The sequence below is a fragment of the Carcharhinus amblyrhynchos genome, chromosome 1, assembly GCF_965287045.1.
Source record: "Carcharhinus amblyrhynchos chromosome 1, sCarAmb.v2.hapA, whole genome shotgun sequence".
In the NCBI taxonomy this organism is placed as follows: domain Eukaryota; kingdom Metazoa; phylum Chordata; class Chondrichthyes; order Carcharhiniformes; family Carcharhinidae; genus Carcharhinus; species Carcharhinus amblyrhynchos.
The window spans coordinates 108,895,765-108,921,130 of NC_137324.1; the positions used below are offsets into that span (position 1 = coordinate 108,895,765).

A 25,366-nucleotide genomic window follows, 5' to 3' on the forward strand; every position below is an offset into this window, starting at 1 on the left:
TATTTTGAGTGGGATCCTTCATGAGCCCTGCCAACATCTTGTAGTTTAAAAGTTAATACAATAAAATTATTGCCTTCTAGTTAAGCACTTCGTATGCTATGTTATATATTTTTATTAGGTTTTGGCCCATTTGGAACCACTAACACTACTGCAAGTGGACAAACAGCAGGATTTCCTTTTGGAGCGTCGACAGGTATGGTAGCATTTAGTGCATCAACTTGTTTCATCATTTGTTGATCAAATACTGCACTTTAAAATCCAATGTTTTCTTTTGTTGAATGTTTATCGCAAGCTGTTTTGACCTTCCTTACTTATAGTTCAGTGAACTTGCTGGTCCCTGAATGAGGTCCCCCAATTTGCTACCCTCTTGTGTGGGAACTATCTTGGCATAAGTGCCAATTTATTTTGATTTCAGATGGGTGTTGCAAAATGTCGTTGGCCAGGGTGAGGATTGATGAATCCTCTTTCTTCTTTCGGTCCCCTTGATTGATTTTGACATGGTTAATTTAAAAAGGATCCCTTCCCTTGCAAATACTTTCTCCCAGTCCAAATGTATTTATGTTTTAACAGGAGCCAACTTAACCAGGCTCTCGAGTTAAAGAGAAAGTGAGTTTATTAATTAGTAAAATGTGAGAAAAATAAAAAAAATCAGTCTTTGACTTATCCTCAATTAAATATTATTGTCATTGCGATGTGTGATTTCAGTAGTCCTGAATTCAGCATTTAAGCTGCTGGTTTCCGGATTTGCTGAAATGAGTTGTCCTGCTTCCTTTTCAATTATGGCTTTGCTGACTTGCCTTGATTCCAGCAGTAAGAGAGAGAGAGTGTGATTTTTGCCTGCCAAAGCTGTGGTGTGCCTAGGATATTCTTCGGCTCTGACCTCCACAGCACACAGATTTGTACAGCGAGACCAGGGTTGCAGTTGGTTTTTAATCCCTCTTGTGTATTTCTGGAAGGGGAAAAAACACAAACAGATCTGGGATATAACTTACAGGATATGATTCCTGCTTAAATGATGATCACCTTCCATTATCTCCATGGGAGATGACAGTTAAGCCTGTATTGCTTCTTCCTTTGAAATATCTCTGTCTGAAAAAGAGTATATGACATTCGCGTCTCACTCTCAGAACTGAGTGTAACTTTTCAGGCAGTCACTGTTTTACATCCTCAGAATTAACATTCTCAGCCAATTTTGGCTCGTATGGCCCTTTTTAAAATCCTGATCTTATTTAAAAGTTCAAAAGCCTATATGAAATTTAGGCTTATGAGCCATTGTTATGACAACAGTGACCTAATTTCAAAAGTATTTAATTGACTGTGAAGTGCTTTGGCATGTCTGATTCTATATAAATACAACTTCTTTATGAAACTTGTCAACTTTCATCACTCGTGCTCCAGAAAAGTATTGATTCTTTTGTGGCTATAATGTCATGTGGTAGTCCCTTCTTTGTCAATAATATTCAGTAAAGGTGTGCTTCTGCTCTAAGCATGAAGCAGATTGGATCCTTGTACTCCAGCTGGGTGAGCTGTGTTACGAGGTGCATAATTTCCTAAGAGGTTGTCATTAGGGAAACCCAGCATGAATTTGTTGAAGCCAAATTATATTTATTTAATGAACTTGATTGAGTTATTTAATGGAGACGGTTGATGAGAGTAATGCAGGTGATGTTGTGTAGATGGACTTCCAAAAGTAAATTGATAAAAATGTAAAAATAGACCTTCCAGCATAGTTGAATCCCATGGAGTAAAAGGGAAAGTGACAGCATGGTTGGCTGATTATCAAGAAACAGAGTAGTGGTGAATGGTTGTTTTCAGTGTGGAGGATGATGTACAGTGGGGTTCCCTGGGAAGTGGGTACGGGGATCATATCTTTACTTGATGCATATTAATAACCTAGATTTGGGTGTACAGGGCACAGGTTCAAAACTTGCACATAACACAAAATTTGCAAGTTTTGTGAATGGTGAGGAGGACCTAAGACAGGTTGGAGTACAGGGTGGGCACATGACAGATGAAGTTTTGTGCTGTACGTTATATTTAAAATATAAAGGGTTCAATTCTAATGGATGCCCTGGAGTATGTGTGCAGTTTGTTGAAGGTGACAGCGCAGGTAGAAAAAGTGACTCAAAAGGCGTACAGGATCTTGAGTTTTGTAAATAGAGACAGAGTACAAAAACAACAGGGTAGTCATGGTGAAATTTTATAAAACACTGGTATGTCCTCAATTGTAGTATTATGTCCAATTCTTGGCACCACATTTTAAGAAGAATGTGAAGGCTTCAGGGAGGGTGTGGAAAGGGTTGTGAGAATTGTTCCAGGTATGAGGATTTCAGTTCTGTGGTTAGTTTGGAGAAGCTGGGCTTGCCCCTCTTAGAGAGTGTTGGGAAAAGATTTAGACAAAGTGTTCAAAACCATGTAGGGTTTCTAGAGAGAGAAAATGTTTTTCATTGCCGGTGGGGCCAAGAAACAAGGACATTGATTTTGGGTGATTGGCTAATGAATGAAGGAAAGCTTTTATTTACACAGCAAGCAGTTAGGATGTAGTAACTGAATGTGTGGTGGAGGCAGACACAATCAGGGTTTTTAAAACAGAATTAAATAAGCAGCTGACGAAAAGATTTTTCAGGCAATGGGCGGGAATCAGACTAGCTAAGTTGGACATGCAGAAGCAGGCACAACCATGATGGGCCGAATGGCCACATCCTGTTCTCTTACCATTCCATGACTCTCTGATAACGAGAAGTGGATATCTGTTCTGAAAAGATAATTGAGGTGGCAATGAAAAACATCATTAAATATTTTATGAAGAGTAATGAGCAAAGAATGCTCAGTTGAAGATGAGTTTATTAATAAATCAATTCAGTCATAAATATATAAATATAAAGAAACATTATTAATTGAATTGATTTATTATTATAGTCACATATATTGGTATACAGTGAAAAGTGTTGTTTCTTGCAAGCTATACATACAAAACATACCGTCCATTGAGTACATTGTGGAGAAGGAAAGGATAGGGTGCAGAATATAGTTAAAGAATTAAAATACAATTTTAAGAGCATAGAATAGGAGTAGAAGTTGGAATTAGCGGGTATGCTGGGGACAGCTCGCAAGCAATTACCACGCTCTGATGCTGTCTTGATTGTCCTTACTTGCAGCAAATTCCCATTGTCTTTAAAACCTACAGTTAATCTGTAAAGGAGTTGAGTGAGGGAATTCCAGAGCTGGCCTACATTGGCTCCTGGTTAAACAATACCTCATTTTTAGAAATTCTCATTCTTGCATTTAAATCCTGCCTTGGCTTCAGCCCTCCAATCTCCAACGGATCCACCGCCCTCCAAGATATCTGCACTTCTCTGATTCTAGACCCCCCCTGATGTTATCTGTCCCACTATTGGTGGTCATGCCTTCAACTGCAAAAGCCCTAAGCTCCTCCCTAAAGCTCCGACTCTCTTTATTCCTTTGAGACATCCCTTTAAAGTCCATCTCCTTAATCTAACTTTTGGTCATCTATCCCTAATATCTCTATGTAGCATATCAAGTTTTGCTTTATAATGTTCTTGTGAAGTATCCTGTGACAATTTGTCATTTAAGGCACTGTATAAGTTGTTGCTATATCACAGTCTTATTTTTCAGCAACTTCTGATACTGCACCACTTTTTGGAATCGAATGCTAAGTTAGATATGTATCACACAGCCAACATGTTGACAAACAAAAAGGTTGTTTTGCATCTATAAAATGGCAGTTGGACCAGGAGCTGTTCAGATTGCAATACGAAATTGAGCACATGTTTGCAGTTAGGGGAGAAAATGAAGGCATATCAAGGGTCTTTTAAACTAATTTTATTGACCCAGTAGTTACTTGGCAAAGTACGAGTTTAATAAAAAGAAACGCACGTTCCTGACGATCAGGTCCTGAAAGTAAGATTATTATTTTAAAAGACATCTTAGTCATTGCAAACTGTGAAGATGTACTAAAGGTTATGACTGGTTAATTTTCCAACATCAAAGATTTGTTATTTAGTGACAGGGTGATTGTTCGTGAGAACAGCTTATGTAGGTGGCAGAATGAAGTTTGGCTATTTCACAACGTCAACTGGCTTGAATTCTATTAACATGCATTACCACAAGAAAAACTATTCTGCTGTTCAGTGTTCTATTTTGCACCAAGTCTCAATCATCATGTGTGCTTGTTGACCTACATTGGCATCAAATACTTTGACTCTCATCTTTACATTTAAATCCTTTCATGACCAGTCTGTTCCATATCCTGGTAAACTCTTACTGCATCCACCGCACCATCCCACTTCCATCAAGTTATTTGTTCCCTTAACTCTGGTCTACTTGCGTACTCCATTCCTCCTCCAGTTCAATATTTGCAATCCTGCCTTCAGCCTTCAGGAACCGTGTCTTGAATTTCTTTGCAAAATTCCTGTTCCATTCTACTTCCTAAGATTCTTCTTAAAAACAACTTATTTGACCCATCATTGTACCTCTTTCTTTGGTTTGGCATCCATGTTTGTCTGACTATGCCTCTATGAAGCATCTTGGGATGTTTTCATATGTCAATGTGACACGTGCCATATAAGGACATGTTGCAGGTGACATTTTTAGATATGAGGCCATTACATGGAACTGTGCCATTAGTATGAAGAAATTAGACACTCAGCCAGTGTTGAAACATAAATCAGGCGGTGGGGAAACTGAACTGTACCTCAGTGCGACTATTCTGCCCCTTTGACCTCTGGTAGCTTCCAGATTCGACTTCACTGAACCGGTTTCTTAGTGTACAAAAATACAGTTGTGATTTTAATACCTTTAGCATGGATTATAAATATGTAGTAAATACAATATTTGCCTTTGTTGCGGAATGGCAATGCTAGATTAACCTTTAATCTTTCAGATGGTATGCCCCTCTAGTGTTTTAATTGGCCAAATCTAAATGAGAATATTTTGGGTGTGTAATTTTTTTTGCAACACAAGGTATTTATAATCCTAGATTTATTACTATATATTCTACAGACATGTGCATCACTAATTTGCATTTGTTTTAAAAGTTCTATTTTATACAATCTAATACCGTTCCTAATAAACCCAGGGAAATCCAAAGTGAAAGGTCTTGGCATTTGTTTTGGAATCGTATAAAATGTTTTTTTTTCAACTAACCATTTCTTGCATCAGTTTTACAGTGCTTCCTTTTCTGCAGGTTTTGGTGGGCTTGGAGCTGCTACAGCCAGTAGCTTTAATTTTGGGGGTTTCGGACTAAACGCTAACACTGCAATTGGCTTAAATATCGGAAGTTTTGGTGCAGCTACAACCACAGCTTTTGGTTTTGGTAGTGGTGGCTTGGCTGGCACAGGTAGTTTCCTGCTACTGAAAGCAAAGTGGCAGATTATTTTTAATACATTCATTCATTTCTGTGCCTCATTTCATCTGAGTTATGGTTTCAGCAAGCTTTTGACACCTAAATTGTTACCTATGAGCGAACAGATCCACAGCTGAGTAGCTCAGTGTTAATAAGGCATATTGTACATACATTTGGTAACCTTGTACTGTAGTAATAAACATTCTATAATTCGTCATCAGGTTCTTATTCAATTTTGATTCAGTTTGTGTCTGTGATGGCTACAGGTTATATTCACCTTCTGTATTGCAGCTGTTGGTTGCAATGATCAGTCTGTACTTGGTCTTGCTATATCTACTTCAGGAAACGCTGCATTTAATCACAGAATCATATACCATAGAAGACAGCCATTTGGTCCATCGCATCTATGTCAGTTGTTTGAAAGAACCATCAAATTAGTTTCACTTCCCTGCTTAGTCCCTTTAATCTTGCAACTATTTCCCTTTCAAGTATGTATTAAATTTCCTTTTGAAAGTTACTATTGAATTTGCTCTCTTGATCTTTCCAATCAATGCATTTCAGTTTCCAACAAGCAGAAATCTGAAAAAAAAAACATTTTTTTTCATTTTCTCCCTAGTATATTGCCAATTTTCTTAAATCTGTATCCTCTGGTTACTCATCCTCCTCCCAATGGAAACAGTTTCTTTCTGTCTAATTTGCAAAAAAAATTCATAATTTTAAGCTTTTCTATTAAATCTCCCCTTAATCCTCTCTATTCTGAGAATAATTCCACCTTCTCTATAGTGGTGTAAAAGGATAGTCATTTGAATTGTATGTCCAGTGCTAACAGTTAGTTTTCTTTCCCCTTTTTAAGGTTGTTGTAGAATGATTTCTGTGTAACCAAACTGACGGACACACAGTAGATATAGCTGTTGAGCTTGACTTGAAGGGCTATGTCATTGTGTCATAAATGTACTCTTCTGCTCATTGCCTCACTTTAACATCATGGTCAAGGTTGGTAATGTGTAGGTGTGAATCCACGAAGTATTGTGTCTCAACACCGACACACTTTGGTGTTGCTACAAATGCTCTAATGGATGTTCTGTGAAATGTGACAAGGATTTGATTATGAACAGTAATTTGACATAGTGATACAGACAGTAAAACAGAAGGATTTAATTGGATAGCAAGTTGCTTTGCAGTATTGATCAGAACTCTGACGTGTTTATTAGAATTTGAGCTAACCATCCAAAGTAAACTTTACCTCATTTAAATTTTTTGTGTAAACAAAACAGGAGCCAATATTTCTAAAAGCCAGAAGGACTTGTTTATTTAAAATTAAATTGGTCTGCTGTTCTAATTGTCTTGATTTTACAAGATAAAAGGATTATTTTTGAGGGAAGAGTTTAAAAGTTAATTAGTGTCACAAGTAGGTTTACATTAACACTGCAATGAAGTATAGAAGTTGGGAAGTTATGATGCAGTTGTACAGAGCGTTGGTGAGGCCCCACCTGGAGCATTGTACTCAGTTTTGGTTGCCTTGCTATAGGAAAGATGTTATTAAACTGGACAGGGTGCAGAAAAGATTTACAAAGACATTGCCAAGACTGAGTTATAGGGAGAGATTGGACAGGCTAGGACATTTTTCTTTGGAGCGCAGGAGACTGAGGGATGATCTTAAAGAGGTATATAAGAACATGAGAGGCATAGATAGGGTGAATGCACTCCGTCTTTTTCCCAGGGTTGGGGAATCGAGAACTAGAAGTTTAAGAGGGGAAAAAAATTAATGGGAATCTGAGGATCAACTTTTCTTTTACACAGAACGTGGTACGTATATGGAATGAGCTGCTGGAGAAAGTGGCTGAGGCAGGGACATTGATAGCATTTAAAAGGCTTTCGGACAAATACATGGATAGGAAAGGTTTAGAGGGAAATAGCCTAATGCAGGCAAATGGGGTTAGCTTAGATGGGCATTTTGGTCGGCATGGACCAGTTTGGGCTGAAGGGCCTATCTCTGTGCTGTAGATTTTATGATTCCAAGTTATTGTGAAAATCCTGTGAAAGGGGGACTTTCTGAAATTATTTTAGGGCCACTTATTTTCTTAGCATCATAGCAGTCCAAGAATGTAGCTGTTCTACTGTGCAGATTGTGCATCATTTTCTGTTCTAATTTTGTTTGGTTTTGAACATATGGTCATAGAATTAGGATCTATAGAATCCCAACAGAGCAGAAGGAGGCATTCGGCCCATCAAGTCTGCATCAACTCTCCGACAGAACATCTTATCCAGGCCCACTTGCCACCCTATCCTTGTAACCACATGCATTTGCCCCACTACTCCCCCCAACCTTAACATCTTTGGACACTGGCAATTCACCTAACCTGTACATCTTTGGATTGTGGAAGGAAACCCATACAGATATAAGGAGAACATACAAACGCCACACAGACAGTCACCCAAGGCTGGAATCAAATCTGGGCTTCTGGTGCTGTAAGGCAGCAGTTCCACCATACCATCTGTTCCTTGACCAACTTGGAAGACTAATGGAATAAAAAAGGAGCACAACCCTGATTTGTATTGGATGCAATCTTCGCTTCAAAAAATTGTTGCCAAACTTGTTATAGCTCCCAAATCTACAAGTTCCTTTTTCATTTTATCATCCCTGCAAATTAGATCCCACTTGCAACCAGCTTCATCCCATTGCTGAATTTAAATGTAAAAACAGCAACTTGACTGACATTAGCAATAGCAAGTGCTTCCTGGTTCTTTTCAGTCCTTGCTGATGCTTTGGAGGTGTCACTTACTTGTAAATTTAGTCACTGGCTGGCCTTGTAAATCATCAAATGTTCACTGAAATAGATAGATGTTTCATTGTGTTGAAAATAAAAGTTGAAGTTACTATATTTTTCTGATTGACGTTTCATGGAGTTGCATAGCCCAACAAACTCCTGGGTTAAATTTGATGACTTAACTGATCTCAGATGGAAGTGAGTTGCAAGAATTGGTCTCATTTCTTTGGGATAAAGAAAGAAACAGATTTTCAAGGGTTTTCTTACCTGATGCTCACCAGATACACTTTTTTAAATAGTAAACATCAGGTATAACACAAGCTATGATGGTCAAATAATTCTTCTCTCTTTGAGCTCACGAGGAGCACTAAAGTGTCTTTCTTTCTTTGTGTGCCAATAAACCTGCTTTATTTCTAGAATTCAATAAAATTTACAGATGTAATGTGCTAATTTCTGAGCAAGAATTATGGAGATCACAATTTTTGATAGCTTATGTTTGGTCGCTGGATTGTACTGGTGTTTTTGCGATATGTCTCCTCCACTATATGTGAATTCCTGCAATCTTTTCTTTTAAAAAGCTGAAACCTGTGCATTCAGTTTATTTTGAAAAGTGTCAAATAGACTGTCTTATTTCTGTTAGGTATGTGGTACAATGGGGGAAGAGAATGTTTATTGCTTAGTTTGAGGGGTATATCTTGCATTTTAAGTTAAGATGCTCTCTAGCTGGATCTGATTCGGTTCATTTGCACTTGTGATATTGTCAAAAATGTTTTCTTTTTATTTTAACTCATTGTACAGCATGAGTCATTTTTCATCAAAAGGTTATTCGCTGTTACTTGTATTTGAAATTTATTTTTATTCCTGTAAAATTCTGGTTGGCATTCCCTTTTATTCCCTTTTAACTATTTTGGGACATTACAAAGAATATGAAATTTTGATCTATGAGGGCAAAGAAGCAAATGTAATGTTTAAGCTTTAGAGGGCCTGCTAATCAGGGTTATGCATGGACAACTAATATTAAGACAAAGTTGTAACTGAGGCTAGACAAATACACTTGCTCCTATACCTGTATGAGTCAAAGTTTTAAATGCTGTGAATAGAATTAATTTTGGTATATCGCATCAAAATAGTTGGCCCGGAATATATGAATCTGTATCCGTGGGTCCTTGCGTTGTATTGACATTGTGTCGAAAGTTCCATGTTGAAGTCTGAGGCATTGAAATTATACAATCGGCTACAAGTGATGAATGTTGAATGTATTGCTTTGAAATTTGTTCTTCTGTTGGTGGAGAGATTAACCTATTTATTTTAAATATGTTAATAGCTCCTTTAGGAGAGGCAGGAGCTTCATTAAGCATTATTTCAAGGCTGTTCCATTTTCCAATTCCTTATGGTGTACATTAGTTTTCTGTGTTTAATTAGCACCATTCAAAACCTAAACATTTGAGTTTCCCTGTCTTAAATCTTGTGTTTTGTTCTAAGCCTCACTTTTCCAGTTCTTTGATGTATTTTATGAAAATTAAAGTCCAGTTTCTGATCATTTTATACTGTGACATGCATGGATTTTCCTTCTCATCCACACCCTGCAGTTTGTATTTCCAGTACCCAGACTTTTGTGATGGTTGTTCGCTCTAAGTTATGTTTTTGCAGTTTCTGCTGACCTTGAGTTAAAATCGTGTCATCAGATGAGTCTTTAAGTGACACACTTATCCCATCCTGCACTCATACAGTTGACAAGGAGCATCAGTGTGTAGGTTTTCTAGCTGTAAATAATGTATTTATGCATTCCATTGGTAGGTGTTTGTGACCCATCATTTCAAAGTGTAGCAAGTTATTTTTACAATATCAAAATTGCCTTTACCATCCTGACAACAATTATAGGAACTGCAATTCCTCTGCTGGTCCGATTTATTGAAAACAAAGTGCTAGATTTTTACCCAATGTACCTTTTATGTCAAAAATTCTTACTCAATGATTTATTCTTTGATTATTTAACTGTAGTTACATTAGTTCCACTAGAGACAAACGTGGACCATGTTTATTTTGTCCTGAAAGTAGCACTGGGTGTCTTTTATAAACTTGAACTGTGTATTACTAATTATTTTATTGCAGCCTCTTTTCTTGATGCTGTAATGTCGCTGTTCAATCCAGAATTTTAAAAAGAAAGAAAATTACTGTGGATGCTGGAAATTTGAAATAAAGTAGAGAATGCAGAGATACTCAGCAGATCAGGCAGTGCCTGTCGAGAAAGAGAAACAGAATTTCAGGTCAATGACCTTTCACCAAATCTGTAATTTTTTTGACAGATCCTGTATAATGTGGTCTGTTTGATGTCCTGTGTTCAGTCACAGAATCGTAGAATCCCTACAGTACTAAAAGAGACCATTTGGCCCATCACACCTGCACCATCAACAGTCCCAACCAGGCCCTAGCCCTGTAATCCCACATAATTTACTCTGCTAATCTCCCTCATGAAAGCAATTGTTGTTTATTAGCCCACTGTCAACGGCTCAAAGAAAGACATGTCCCTTCAGAAAGCTGACTAAAACATTTATCTTGCAGATGTTAAAAGCCATTTTCCAAAGTTAATTGGTTTAAACTTAACATGTTTAAACTTAATAGTGTTGAAATTACGTGGACTGAACTCTGAGTATAAATCCTTTATTGTTCATATTGTCTATGAACGCCCTAGAACTAAAACACATGAAGTGTACTGTGACAGCACTTTCAGCTGCCTTTTGAGATTGGTCAAATTTTAAGAAACGAAGTCTGTTGCAGGTGAATAGATAAACAATATCCCAGGACATGAACTGAGGTTACAAGAAAGATATTCTGTTTTTAAAAGCAGTGATTTAATAAGATCAAATAAATTCATTGTTTTAAGAAGATTGTGAGTCTAAGAATGCTGCATCACCAAAGGAGCAAATTGTTTAGTCAGTTCAGAATTCCAGAAGGAAAAGTGAAACATTCAGAAAGCTGCAGGAAAAAAATAATGAAAGGTATTTCCAGTCTTGGCATTACTGTGCTGTAAAGAGATTATGATATTTTTCACACAACTATAATCTCCTACTTGTAATGCCCAATAACCTGTCACCCTGAGGTTGTGATTATGTGCTGGTGAGTGGGAAAGTATTGGCATTTTATAAAGCTATGGTCAGAAATTGGTCCCTAAATCTAGAAATACACTGAAAGAATACTTTGATGTTTTAAAATAATGGTGGGTCACAAATATATAGGTGTAACACTAATTAGTTGACTTTTTGTTGAATTCTGATCTTTTTTAAATGTCCACATAGGTGGTTTTGGAGGGTTTGGCACAACTACGACAGCTGCTCCTGCATTCAATTTCTCAACAACACCTGCCAATACAGGGGTAACAGGTAAAAAAATAAATAAAATGGTAATTGTTTGCCAGAGAGAAATTTCTCAAGTTTCTTTTGTGCTTTTTGAGGAGGGTGGTCTGGTTCTATAGGGGCAGGAAATGGTAATCTGCAACAAAGAATGCATTTATGTGTAAGCACAAATTAATTGAGACTGAGAATTTCCTTTAAAGTTACATTTTTTTGAACCTTTGCAATAGCACAAATGAATTGATTGATATTTTATTGGAAACAGTAGCAATCCAGTGGCAAATGACCTGTTTATTTTCATGCAAGAATGTGGAGGAAAAAATCCCAGTTAAGGAACAGTGCAATAGTAAATGAACTAGATTGAATTCTCAAAATGTTTGAACGTTGAAATTTGTTGATTATTGTTACCTCAGATTTACAGAGAGGTGCTGCTTAATGTGTACTTAAACTAATGGTTCTCGAAATAATTTTAGATTTTCAGATCCCAGCAGAGTCTACTGTTTCCATTGTTGCTGGTCATAATTTGAAAGTGTTTTGCTCACCTTCTGTTCTTTGAGATGAATCTATAAATTCTCAATTATCTTAGTACATGCAAGAGATTTTTAAGTTAATTTTGTACATGCAGAGATGGCTGGACTATAGCATGTGGGGATGTTAGTAGCAAACTAGAGAGAATGGAGAAGAAATATAAAAGAATGTTTTGTTGATTAAAGTTCCATTTGCATTTTTATGAGAAAACATGCCTCACATCCCATGGCAATAATTTTTCTCATAAGCACAAGTTCTTCAGCCAATTAGCACTCACCCATGGGTAGATCTAGTAAGATTTTTGGGTAAGTGCAACACGCACCTACAACTGAGCTTGTAAGAATTTCCAAAATATATAATGTATCATGCAATTTTTTTGTTCTATTCTTCCCTGATTTTTCTGGTGAAATGTGCTTTTATGGGTAGTGTCTGCCTTCTAATAGCTCACCAAATTTGCTATTGTTTGTGAGTGAGCATTGACTGCGAGAGTTAGTAGACCTTTTGGCAGGAAGTGTGATGCAGTGGGATTGCAATTATCCGATTTTTTATTTTAGCTTATTTCTGCTATAGAGCTGGAAGCAGCTGAGGGCATCTCCAACTCCACCCTGGCTGAGATTGAGTTTGGTGATAGTAAAACTTGATTTGTAGATTTCTGTTTAAATTGCAATGAATAGGAGGACCTTGCAGTCCGATCTTAAGATGTTTTAAAGAAAAAATTTCAAGATGTCAGAACTTAAAAACAACCTATACAGAGCAGATCGTGGGGCAGGATTTTCAGATGGCGGGGTTTCTATTGGGGGATACATCCCCATCGACCATGGCAGACCTGGAACCATTTAATGCTCTGAGGAGTGTTAATTGGCTGGGGGTACGATTTTTCACCTGAGTGTGAGGCAGGAATCCTGCCTCAGAGCTGCTAGCCAATTTGACTGGTAGGCAGCTGGTTGTCCCTGCAGCAGTGGTGGCAGCAATGGGCAGAACTGGGGTTTCAAGGGATCACCCATGGGAGGGCAGACCTCTTGCCTTGGGGAAGGGGGCAAGCTGGTGAGGAGATACCAATATGGGAAGGGGGGCCCCAAGGAAAGTTTCCCCCTCCCCCTGCCAATTTGAGGCAGAAGCACAATGACCTGTCAGGGTTCACCCTTTCCAGTGATTTTCTTCCACCTGATTGAGGCAGGGTGGGAAGAGGCCTTTAACTGGCCAATAATTGGGACATTCCTCAAAGACTACCTTTCCATATCAAATTGTGGGCAAGCCTGGTGTGGGCAGGAGGACAGCTGGAAGGCTACCCGGTGAATTTACATCCCCCTGCAAACCTGCCAGCAGATTTCTTTTGATTTATTCTTTCATGGAACGCACTCATTATCGGAAAGACCAGCATTTGTGATCCATCTCCTTGAACTGTAGCTTACTAGGCCATTTTAGTGGATAGTTTCACGGTAAGTTCATTGCTTATGACTCAACTAAATTTTTATTTATTAGAGTCAACCACATTTCTGTGGATATGGAGTCACGTGAGCCAGACCAGGTAACAATGGCAGATTTTTTTCCCGAAAAGACATTTGTGAACCAGCTGGGTTTTTATGATAACTGTTAATAGATTCATGGTCATTGTTACTGAGACTAGCTTTGCAATTCTAGGTTCTTTAGTTAAATTAGTTGAATTTAAATTCCATAAGCTGTAATGGTGGGTCTTATACCTTGAAGCTGGATTACTAGTGCGTTGACATTACTGCTGTATCATCATTTCCTGCAACTATTTCTGCCCCTAATTAAACAGCCTTTACTTCATTCAGCATGGTCCCAGATGATTCTTAGCTGAATACACTAGTTGGCGTGGTTTTGAGACATGTCCCAAGCCCAGCCCCTATTCTGTGTGGATTTACTAATTTGCAGGTGTGATATCTGCCAGGCTGGCAGTAGGGAATATTACAATTCACCTTGGTATTCAGGTGAAAAAACTGGCGAGTTTGCTACTAATTGCCTTTCATTTACCATTTCAAGAACAGTATGTAAAAAGGATTGTAAGCACTTTTTGTAGTCAGACAGCTTATCAGCGTTTCTTGTCCACCCCAACATTTGGAAAATTGGAGTGGCACAGTGGTCAACACTGCTGCTTCACAGCTCCAGAGACCTGCGTTCAATTCCAGCTTTGGATGACTGTCTGTGGAGTTTGATGTTCTCCCTGTGTCTGCTGGGGTTTTCTCTGGGTACTCTGTTTTCCTCCCATAGTCCAGAGGTGTGCAGGTTAGGTGGCTTGGCCGTATTGCCATTTGTGTTCCAATATGTGTAGGGTAAATACATTAGGCATGGTAAATGTGTGGGGTTCTGGGGTTAGGGTGGGGAAGAGGGCCTGGACAAGATACTCTGTCAGAAAGTCAATGCAGACATGATGGGATGAATGGCCTCTTCACTGTAGGGATTCTATGAGGTAACACATGGTACCTCAGAGTTCAACTCTAACACAACCAAATTCACTCATTACTGAAATCACTTGGGTATAGACTTCATAACTCACTAATCTAAGTGTTGATCTAATCCATGTTGTTGAAACAGAGTTGATTTTTGTGGTTGTCTGTTGGAGGGAATAAACAAACTGAGTCTTCTGAGACTGTGTAGAACTTCACCAAAAGCGGCTTTATTCAACATACATGAGAGAGAGCAGTACTTGGAGCTTGAATTCCAGCTTGTTCCCGAGCTACTCTACCCATCATAGGTGCTTACACATTCTTGTACCTTTTCGCATTCCAAAATGCAACATTTCAATTAAGTTTATATTTGTTAAAGTTCTGTTTTGATCACATTGTGCTGATCCATTATCCTGTGTGTTTTTATCTTTAATCATTTTCTGAACATATTCTGTCTCTCTGTTTGCCATATCAAAGCACTGTAGTTATCAAGCCAATTTCAACAGTGTGTTAATTGTTCCCATTTCCCTGATACTTGATTAGTTTTCCAGAAACACATTGACTCCTCTGGACATTGTGGAGTCTTGATCAGTGGTATTGATTCTTTTATTGTTGCTGTAACCTCGGAAAGACCTCTTTCCATCACCTACACTTTCTCATTTGCTTAATTGTTTATCTCTTCCGATGTGTGTGATCCCATGATAAGCCTTTAATTGGGTTTGCCTTATATGTTGCAGTGTCACTATATGCCCTTCCTTTCTCCACATGTTGTCTGACTCTTTCACAGCCCCCTCTCGCTCCTACTCTTTCACTTCCTCTTGTTTTACTGCTAGTTGTACCTTCCCTACACTATCCGAATCTCGTTCATATGCAGTAACTGGCTTCACTTCCTCCTCCTGCGCTCCTGGGACTTGCTCTGTAAGAGCTTTAGTTGCCCTGTCTGCGTAATCATTACCTCATTGCTGTGGCGTCTATGTTCTTTTGTGGTGTTTATCTTAATTACTGCAGCTTTAGCTGTTTCTACCAGTTTGTTTACGTGATCTTCATGTTGCACGTGTATCCCTGAGGAAGCTATGTATCCCCATCTAGCCTAAGCTATCATGTAATTGTGTACCACTCCAAAAGCGTACTAGCTGTCGGTGTAAATACCGCCCCCCCCCCACCGCCACCACCACCACCACCACTCCCTCCCTCAGCTAATCAGAGTGCTTCTATTAGGGTTATCATTTCCGCAATCTGAGCAGACTTTGTTCCTGGGATCTGGCTCCCTCTTAGTATATGTCTGCTCTAGCCACCACCACCCATACTGTGCATGGGAAGCCCCCATGATATTTTTTAGATCCATCTGTATATAGTTCTAATACATCTTCTCCTTCCAACGGTTCTTCTGCTATCCCACCATTCTCACCTTCATCAACCTTCTCCAAATAACTGTGTGTTCCATACCTTCTCTGACTAGCATGGATGTGGGTTTGAAGGCTGAGTCTTTCACTACCTGTATACGCTTATCTGCTGGGAGTAACACACTCCCACTTGGCTCAGCAGCTGTCTGTGACCATTCTTAATTTCCCTGCTTCTAGTAGCTGCACGATGGAGTGAGGAGAGTCGAGTAAGATAGGTTCCAAATGCTAGTTACTAGTACTGATGCTTCTACTGCCCACATTGCGCAATCCCATGCCTGTGCACACTGGTGTAGCCCTGCCACCACGGGTCTCCTCAGTGAAAAATAAGCCATTGGCCGCATCCTGTCCCTGTGTTTCTGGCCCATTATTGCCGTGTAGTGCCCACCCCCCAATTCTCACAGTGTAAATGGAAGGGTTTGATGAGACTGCTTAGCCCCCTCTAGTCAGTTCTTGCAAAGGCTCAGCGAGTTCTGAAGAATTTTCCACAAACCTTCTGCAGTACTTGAATAACCCCAAAGCTTGCCTCCCCTTTACAGTCTGGCATTTTGGCACCTTCAAGGTGGCTTTCTTCCTTCTTCTGGGATTTTCTTCTCCTCCTTAATGTGGTAGCCTAAGTATACAACCTCATCCTGCGCCGCCACCGTGCAGCCCCTGGTTGTAATTGTTCCCAATCGGGAGTCCCAGGTCCATGATTCCTGTTGAGTGTGGCCCCTTCCCGTCGGTCAACATTTTTAAGAAAATGTTGTCACTTCAGTTTGGGAAGGCTATCCCGAGTGGTGCTTGTACACCTCAGACTTCCTCTCTGCATAATCCTCTACCCTTTCTTTTAGTCCTTGGTTAATCAGCGTGATCTGCGTCCAATTTGGGCTACTTCTTCCCAGGGCATTTTCCACTGCTAATTTGAAGGCTGCAAAGCAGGCATCATTACTTCCCCCTCCACAATGGGTGATCCAACTGTATTCTTCATGGTTGTGGCATACCTACCCAAACCTATTGTTGACCTCAGCAGTAGGTGGATATCATCATTGGTCAACCCATGGGCCTCCCTTAATTCGTTCAATTTATCCCAAAAAGGGCTGTCATCGGTTTGCCATTTTTATAGGGGATAATTCATTTAAATCATGCTTTTCCCCTGCTGTAAAGGGCATTTGAATCTGTTGCTCGGTGGTCTGTCTGTCCACAGTTTTTAATACAACTCATAAAGGGACTAGTGGCTACAGGTCACCCTCCTCCTCTTAAGGAGGGGGAAATGCATAATCGCTCCTGTAATGTCTGCCTCTGTTTACTCTTTCATCTAAACTGTTCCAGTCAACAGTGTTATCACTGTCTTCAACTAGGTTGGTACCACGGTCCCTACAATTCTTCCATGTGTTTTTTTTCCTGTCCCCCCCCTCCCATGTGCGCCACACAGCTGCAATTCTCGCTTTGTGTTGTTCTTTTGCCCCTTGGTTTTTTGAATATAGCTATCGCAACTATTACCCCATTACTTGTTTTTAGCTTGACCCATCCACTAAGCCCTTTGTTTGACTGCAGGGGCTTCCAAATCGTATCCCTTCTCCCTCATCTTAATTGATTTGTGTTATGATTTACTATCATCTGTACAATAGATCCCTCAGATCCCCATTGTACATTCCCTATACAAGCATCTGTCTTATCACTCCTGGCTATCCTTACCCCTCTACTCTCATGGAATTCTCCATCGCAGCCTCTCCTCCTCACAGTGGACAAGACCCTTCAATCCTTCCTTCTTGCGGAATTCTCTGTCGCAGTTTTTTATCCGGACCCTCTGAAAACCTTTTTTTCTATCTGTATGATCCGACACATGGTATTCCCCTTCGCAATTTTATTCAATCCCATATGGACACACCCTTCTCCATATAGTTCTTCAATACTGCAATCTTTAGGATCTCTTCCCTAACTATGGATGGTAAATTAAACGTACTCACCCGAATCGGAGCCAAATAGTCGCCGGTTATCCAGTGCGGTACCCTGCTAAAAGTGCCAATTTTTCGAGAGAATGAACGAACTGAGCCTGACCTTATGGAACTTAAAAGAAAACAGCGATTTTCAACATGTATAAGAGAGAGCAGTACTCAGAGCTGTTAATTCCAACTTGTTTCCAAGCCAGTCTACCTATTATAGATGCTTACATGTTTCTTGTATGTTTTTGTGTTACAAAACACTACGTTTTGATTAGGTCATCATGTTGTTACTTTAAATTTGTTAAAGTTCTGTTTTGATCACATTATGTTGATCCATTATCCTGTATGATTTATCTTTAATTGTTTTCTGAACATACTGATTTACTTGTTTGCAATATCAAAGCACTGTAGTTACCAAGCCAATTTCAACATGTGTTAATTGTCCCCATTTCCCTGATACTTGATTAGTTTTCCAGAAGCACAATGGCTCCATTGGTCATTGTGGATAAGTGGTATTGATTCTGTTATTATTGTTGTTGTAACATCAGAAAGATCTCACCTGGGGTGTGACTGTTTAGTGCCGTCTGGGATGTAGTTATTTGGAATTTGTCGTGTCTGCTTGCGGTGAGTGTGGATGCTACAATTAGGCTGCCATTCTTTCCTCTCCTGCTGCAGCCTACGTTCCCTGGGTTGCCCCAGTACGGTGTCTCAACATTAATTCAGTGTTTAAATTGTTTGGGTTCAGTATTTCCTCCAAGTCAGATCCTTTTTCCTCCACCACGCAGAGAGAAGCTTCAGTTTAAGAAGAAAATTAAAATCAGTAGAAAAAAGGCAAACGGTCAATCATTTATAGATTACTGATATTAAAATAGATCCAGGTGAGAGACTTGAGTGCACGAGTCTCAGCATTGAGAGAGGTGCAGACTTTTAAAGGAACTGTTAAATCAAGGCGATTTGGGAACTTGCTGAGCGCCAATTTGGCTGCTTTGTTTGTCTGGCATAATGGAAGTTACCACTCTTCAAAAATACCCAGTTGTTTGGAAGGTGTTTTGGGGTGTGCTCAGGATATGATATGCTGCTCTCTAAACTCCATTTTCCCTGTTACAATTTGGCTGTAATCTTTGCTTTGTTTTAAGATATTGTTACAGAGACTGTATTTTTTAATGTCTTTTTTTAAACTGTACATTAAAAAAAAATTTTTCCTTTAGATTAACCTGAACCACAGTAACATTTTGGTAACCCTAAGAGAGTCTGTGATGCGTTTTTAGCTTTTGTAATTCTGCGCAATTTTCTTTGTTTTCCAGGTCTCTTCCAGAACACACAGAATAAAGGCTTTGGGTTTGGTGGTGGACTTGGCACAGGTACTGGCACAGGTCTAACAACTGGCTTAGTTGCTGGTTCCACATTTGGAGGATTTGGTGGCTTTGGTACTCAGCAGCAGCAACAGCAAAGTAAGTTGATAGGAAGGCAGAGAGACTAAGTTTTGTTTTAAAAATGTAAGATGAAATTTTTAAATATCAATTTCAAATATGGTTTTAGTGGTTGTTAAGAAACCTTCAGTTTAGTTTGGAGGTTATGGCATTGATGTGTTATGCAGACTTAAAGTACTTTCTGTCTTTACCTACAAGATTATTGATAGCAAGAGAGAAAGTTGCCCTTGTATTTTATGTATTATACGCATTCATAGGCATATACTGTGGAGATGAGTTGTATTGGCTCCCATTGTAAGTAAAATATAACTGTTTGTTCCATTCATCCCCACCCCCCCCCATTCTTCAAGTCAGTAGAACTTCCTTCCCCATTTCCCAACTGACAAAAAATAATCATTGCTATTGTACATTGACAGCTGGAGGGCTTTTTGGACAGACGTTACAGCCCCCGACACAGTCAACTCAACTGATCAACACAGCAAGTGCCCTTTCTGCACCGACCTTACTGGGAGATGAACGCGATGCTATATTGGCCAAATGGAACCAGCTACAAGCATTCTGGGGAACTGGAAAAGGTTACTTCCATAACAACTTGGCTCCCGTCGAGTTCACTCAAGAAAACCCTTTCTGTCGGTTTAAGGTGAATATTTAAGAAAAAAAGCTGTTTGTATTTGTACATTAACATGGGGTGTGAGGGTATTCGCCTTTTGGGATCAGAAAAGGGGCAAAAAGCCCTCCATAAATTCCACATTCTCCTGGGCATGAATTTGTCACAATCTAACCATTCTGTTAATTGTAAAGAAAACCTCATGATGTCTTCAAGGTGTGCAACCTGATCAATAAAAGGATTTTGCTGATGGAGTGAAAGTATTTTACAATTAAATGTTCACATTATTTGAGGGATAGGATGCACAGTGCAAGGAAACAAAAGCACTAAGGAGAATTTTCTTAATTTTTCTGTTGATCATTGCAGAGGTGATCTTGGGTACAATTGCACAAGTTTATTCTATTTCCTGTGCTATAAAATCACATATTTATTCTGTCAGCACTCCTGAAATTGGGAACAATCTGTTATATAAACAACTGACATAGTTGGATTTTGAGGCTCTGCACTGTCACTGTTCAGTTAATGGTTCACTTCTGGTATGTGAACATATAGTATGAACAAGGAGCAGGAGTAGGCCACAATGGCACAGTGGTTAGCACTGCTCCTTCACAGTGCCAGGGACCCGGGTTCAATTCTGGCCTCTGTCGCTGTCTATGTGGAGTTCGCACATTCTCCCGGTGTCTGCATGGGTTTCCTCTGGGTGCCCCGGATTCTTCCCACAGTCCAAATAGGTACAGGTTAGGTTGATTGGCCATGATAAATTGCCCCTTAATGTCAGGCGAATTAGGTGGGTAAATATGTGTGGGTTATGGGGATAGGATTGTTGTCAGTGCAGGCTCAGTAGACCAAATGGCTGCCTCCTACACTGTAAATTCTATGATTCAACCTCTCAAGCCTGATTCGCCATTTAACAAGATCATGGCTGATGTTATAGCAATTTTAAATTTGCATTCTGCCTAGCCCCTAAAAACTTTTACCCCCTTGCTTGCTCAGAATCTATGCATCTTTTCAAGAGTTCCACAGACTCATGACTCTAAGTGAAATAATTTGACCTCATTTCTGTTTTAAATGGGTGACCCTGATCTTGATATAATGACCCTTAGTTCTAGATTTTGACACAGCAAATGAACCTGGCTGCTATCAACCTGGAGAGCTGGGATCCTCTCATTTCCCTTGTACAGAATTGAAATGGTTTCATTAGTGCTGGTTTTGGAATGATTAACTTGAAAGGAAGATTATAATCTTTCAGTGGTATGCTGAAGTACTTGTTTACTTAATGTTAAGTGCTTAAAATAGTACTTAATACTCGAAATACATTTTTTTTTGTAAGTATAAATTTTCCTCGTAACTACTCCATGTTACCGTCCAATATCAAACTCAACACCATCTTTTAAGTTTCTGATTGGCTTCAAAACCAGCATTCATAAGCACCAAGTTTTTAGCTGAAGCTACAAATTGACTATTGCACTTCAACCTTGTTATTGGAGCAGACAAATTTATAATGATCTGTCATAGATGTCCAGCATTCACAACTCAGTGGGCCTGGAAGCTCATCGTTGTGACTTATGACATAGGCAGCAGGACATTACAGACATGAGTTATCCTGTGAACTATGCTGCAGGAATTGACGTTGGTTAGCATTTTGACATTTATAACTTGTGCATGGCCAAAATAGTCCAGCATCTATGTTGTTGCAGTCTTTTTAGGTTCATGTAAAGTCTGAGACTCATATCTTGAAGACATGTGAATGTAATTAATCTTAAAACTCCAGTGTTTTGCATCTTTCCATAGACTGTTGGTTTCAGCTGCATACCCAGTAGTAAGGATGAGGATGGTCTGGTAGCTTTGGCTCTCAATAAAAAAGAGGCAGATGTCCGAAACCAGCAGCAACTGATCGTGGAATCATTGCACAAAATTCTTGGAGGGTTGCAGCAAATCATAGTGAATGTTGAAGGAATCCGAGCACTTCCAGATGATCAGTAAGTGCACTTGTATGCCAGTCAGTTGAAGAGAATTTGGTAATGGCAGGGAATACATTTCTAGTTGTTTTTGGCATTGAACTGTCCTGTGCCTGCCATTAGTACAGCTAGCGGCAGGGCAGCACTTTGTGTTCCCAACAATTTCTTTTACAGAACCAACATTCTACAAATGCTGGAAAAACTCAGCAGGTCAAGCAGCATTTGTAGAGAGAAAAACAAAGTTAAAATTTCAGGTCAATGACCTTTAATTGTTCTTGCATATTATTTTAGAAGCATCCTTGCTTATTACATCCAGTGTAGTTTTCCTCCACTATACTTTCTTGTAGCCACTCTCAGTAAGATTGCTGGTCTTGGACTGTTTTGCTTGAATTTTTGCACCTTTTAGGAATTAAGTTAAAATTATCTAAACTAATTTCACATAGGGCTTGTTTCAAATAAGGTCCCTTATAACTTCGAGAAATAAGACTCCCTTCTAACAGGCCAGCCTGGATTTGAACTTGCAGAAGAAGGATAGTGTAGTGCACAATTCCACCCATTCCTGATCATAGAGGTGCTATTAGTAGAACTTGGGAATTGAGTTTAATTGATGGTAAATGAACACTATATTTAGTGATCAAGAAGTTCATTGGTCTGTGCAGGCTTCTTCAGGCATTTGAAAAAACACATTGAGTATTAAACAATGATTGGATCACTTTAAACTAGATGATCTAAATAGCAAAAAATAGTGTTCATTTACCATCTATGTTAGAAAGCTAAGTTTAAATAACCACATGGGAAACTTCCCAAAAATAATCTCCATTGATGCTTAAAATTTTAAATAACAGCACTAACCTTCCAAGTGCTTTCCACTATGATGTCTTGCTGGTTGTAGGTGAAGAGAATTGAGTTTCTGAAAAGACTGAAATAATTGTACGTAAAGAAATACAGAAGGTGCTGATGGTTTGGTTAACTGAACTGTTTGGACAGGTGGTGGCACAATGGTTAGCACTGCTGCTTCACAACGCCTGCGATGGATTTGATTCCAGCCTTGAGTGGCTGTGTGGTTTTGCACATTCTTCCTGTGTCTGTGTGGGTTCCCTCCGGGTGGTCCAGCTTCCTCCTAGAATCCAAAGATGTGCGGATTAGGTGAATTGGCCTGCTAAATTACCCCTTAGTGTCCCAAGATGTGGGATGCTGTTTCACAGTTGGTGCAGACTCAATGGGCCAAATGTCTTCTCTCTGCATTGTAGGGATTCTATGTTCCTCCTCCTATGTCATTGAAGGCACATTATATGATCACAGGGGAAAGTTAGTTGTAAAGATGATTTATTTTTACTTTCAGAACAGAAATGGTGATCTATGTTGTTGAACGTTTTCCAAATGGGAATTCGAGGAGAGTTTCAGCAACAAATCTCTACAGTTCACTGGAACAAACTAATGTGAAAAATCATCTGATGCAGTTAGGTGTGATTGTTGCCCTGCCCAGGACAGAACTCTCTCCAGCTCAGATGAAACAACTGTTGCAGAACCCTCCTGCTGGTATGTAATGAAACTTTAGTATTTAATAATACAATTACCTGTATATAGAAATGAACCAATTAATGTGGCTCAATAGCTTCTGCACTCAAATACAGGACTCAGGAACTGCAATAGACAAGATTTAAGTTATAATGTGGACTGTCTGACACACTTGAGACCCGGGCCCCCATCTCAGAGGACAATCCCTGTTGATCCGTTACAGTAGTTGAGAGGAAAACTTGCATTTATTGCACTTTCATGACGATCGGACATCTCAAAGCACTTTATAGCCTATCAAGTCCTTATTGAAGTGTTGTCACAGGTGTTGGAAACGCAGCAGCTAATTTGCACTCAGCAACTTCCCACAGACAGCAACGTGTTAATGATGCGATAGAGGGATAAATTTGGCCAAGTCAGCAGGGGTAATTCCCGTGCTGTCCTGCAAAATAGTGCCATGGGATCTTTTACTTCCACCCTCGCAGCAGATGCGGCCTAGGTTTAATGTGCATGCAAAACACACTACCTCTGATGGTGCAGCACCCTCCCAAGTACAGCACTGGAGCGGCAGCTTTGATTTTTATGCTGAAGTGGATTAGGAAGAAAGGGAAAGTTGAGATTTACGAGGTATGTAACAACTTTCTTGGACCCTGCGGATATACCTTGGCATTTAGACTGAGCAGCATTACTGCCACCCATGGAAATGCCTGAGGCAAAAGTAAAATTTAATTTACCAAATTAAATGTTTCAAATATCAGTTACTATAAAGTGTAGATTATGAAAGTTCTATGATCTTTAGTTCTCAGTTTTACTTCCATATTCTAAAAGGAACCTTTTATAACTTTTCTCATTTTTTTATTAAACACAATTACAACGATACTACTATCTGGGCTGCAACTGAAAGCTGATGGGGTGTTTGGGGCGGCACAGTAGCACAGTGGTTAGCACTGCTGCCTCATGGCATCAGGGCCCCAAGTTCAATTTCGGCCTCAGGTCACTGTCTGTGTGGAGTTTGCACATTCTCCTTGTGTCTGCATGGGTTTCTTCCGGATGCTGCGGTTTCCTCCCATAGCCCAAAGATGTGGGGTTAGATTGATTGACTATGCTAAATTAACACTAGTATCGGGGGGATTAGCAGGTAAATATGTAGGGTTACGAGATAAGAGTGGGTAGGATTGTGGTCTGTGCAGAATCGATGGGCCGAATGGCCTCTATCACTGTAGGGATTCTATGATATGAATGAATTTAAGTAAATCACAGCATTATAATGTTTCAGAAATACAAAACTATTGTTCACTTTTGTGTTCTAGCAAAGTGTTAATTTTGAGTAAATTTGAGGAGTGAATGTTAAAATTACTGGTGCCATTTTCCATTTCAGGTGTTGATCCAATTATTTGGGAGCAGGCTAAAGTTGATAATCCTGATCCTGAAAAGTAGGTTTCTCCATATCCACTGCATGACTGGTGGAAATATTATCACTTTTTCTTGCTTTTGTTTTCATAATTCTCTTGTGTCTGTGTTTCCATGATTTGTATTAAGTTTGATGTGTTGTGTGCAAACATTGACTGTGTTCATCTGAAATTTCCTTCTTTTGTTGAGATGGAGGTAGCCTGTGTACAAAATAGTAGCTTACTGCAGCAGGGAGGGATTTGAGAATAATGGGTTATGCAGTTCATGAATCTCTTGAGGTATAATTTCAGAGCCTCAGTCCCTTTAATGGTACCACGTTAAGCACAGCCAAGCCAACACCTAGTTGTAAAGTAGCCAGAATGGTTTACAAAGAACAACCCAGCATGGGAAACAGGCCCTTTGGCCCAACAAGCCCGCGCTGCCGCATCCTCCTACACCTACCCTGCCCTGCGTGTGCCTTGTGGTGACAATAAATGAATACTCATACCATTATGATGGATCTACAAGTTCTTAATTTTGATTAAATTTCAGGTCAGTCCCAACTCTGATGAAGCTTCCGACCTTATTTAATCAACTATGTTATTGGACATTGTGGCTTGGTTAAAGAGGAAATACTTTGTTATATTTGCATTTTTTCAATGTCTCAAACACACTAACTGCAAATAGATTTAGTTTGTTTTCCCTCTTACGTTTAAGGAATGT

General features: G+C 39.4%; 1 protein-coding gene across 2 annotated transcripts in view; it reads left to right on the forward strand.

Annotated features, from left to right (window-relative positions):
- nup54 (nucleoporin 54) overlaps nucleotides 1–25,366 on the forward strand; it is a 57,596-nt gene that overhangs the window by 11,422 nt on the left and 20,808 nt on the right. Inside the window, exons 3-9 of one of the 2 annotated variants that reach the window (XM_080190801.1) lie at nucleotides 119–193; nucleotides 11,430–11,513; nucleotides 19,049–19,195; nucleotides 19,591–19,814; nucleotides 21,573–21,760; nucleotides 23,082–23,278; nucleotides 24,633–24,687. In XM_080190801.1, coding sequence (XP_080046927.1) covers nucleotides 119–193; nucleotides 11,430–11,513; nucleotides 19,049–19,195; nucleotides 19,591–19,814; nucleotides 21,573–21,760; nucleotides 23,082–23,278; nucleotides 24,633–24,687 — 970 coding nt within the window. The remainder of the gene's footprint in view (nucleotides 1–118; nucleotides 194–11,429; nucleotides 11,514–19,048; nucleotides 19,196–19,590; nucleotides 19,815–21,572; nucleotides 21,761–23,081; nucleotides 23,279–24,632; nucleotides 24,688–25,366) is intronic. The other variant, XM_080190811.1, reaches the window with a different exon arrangement.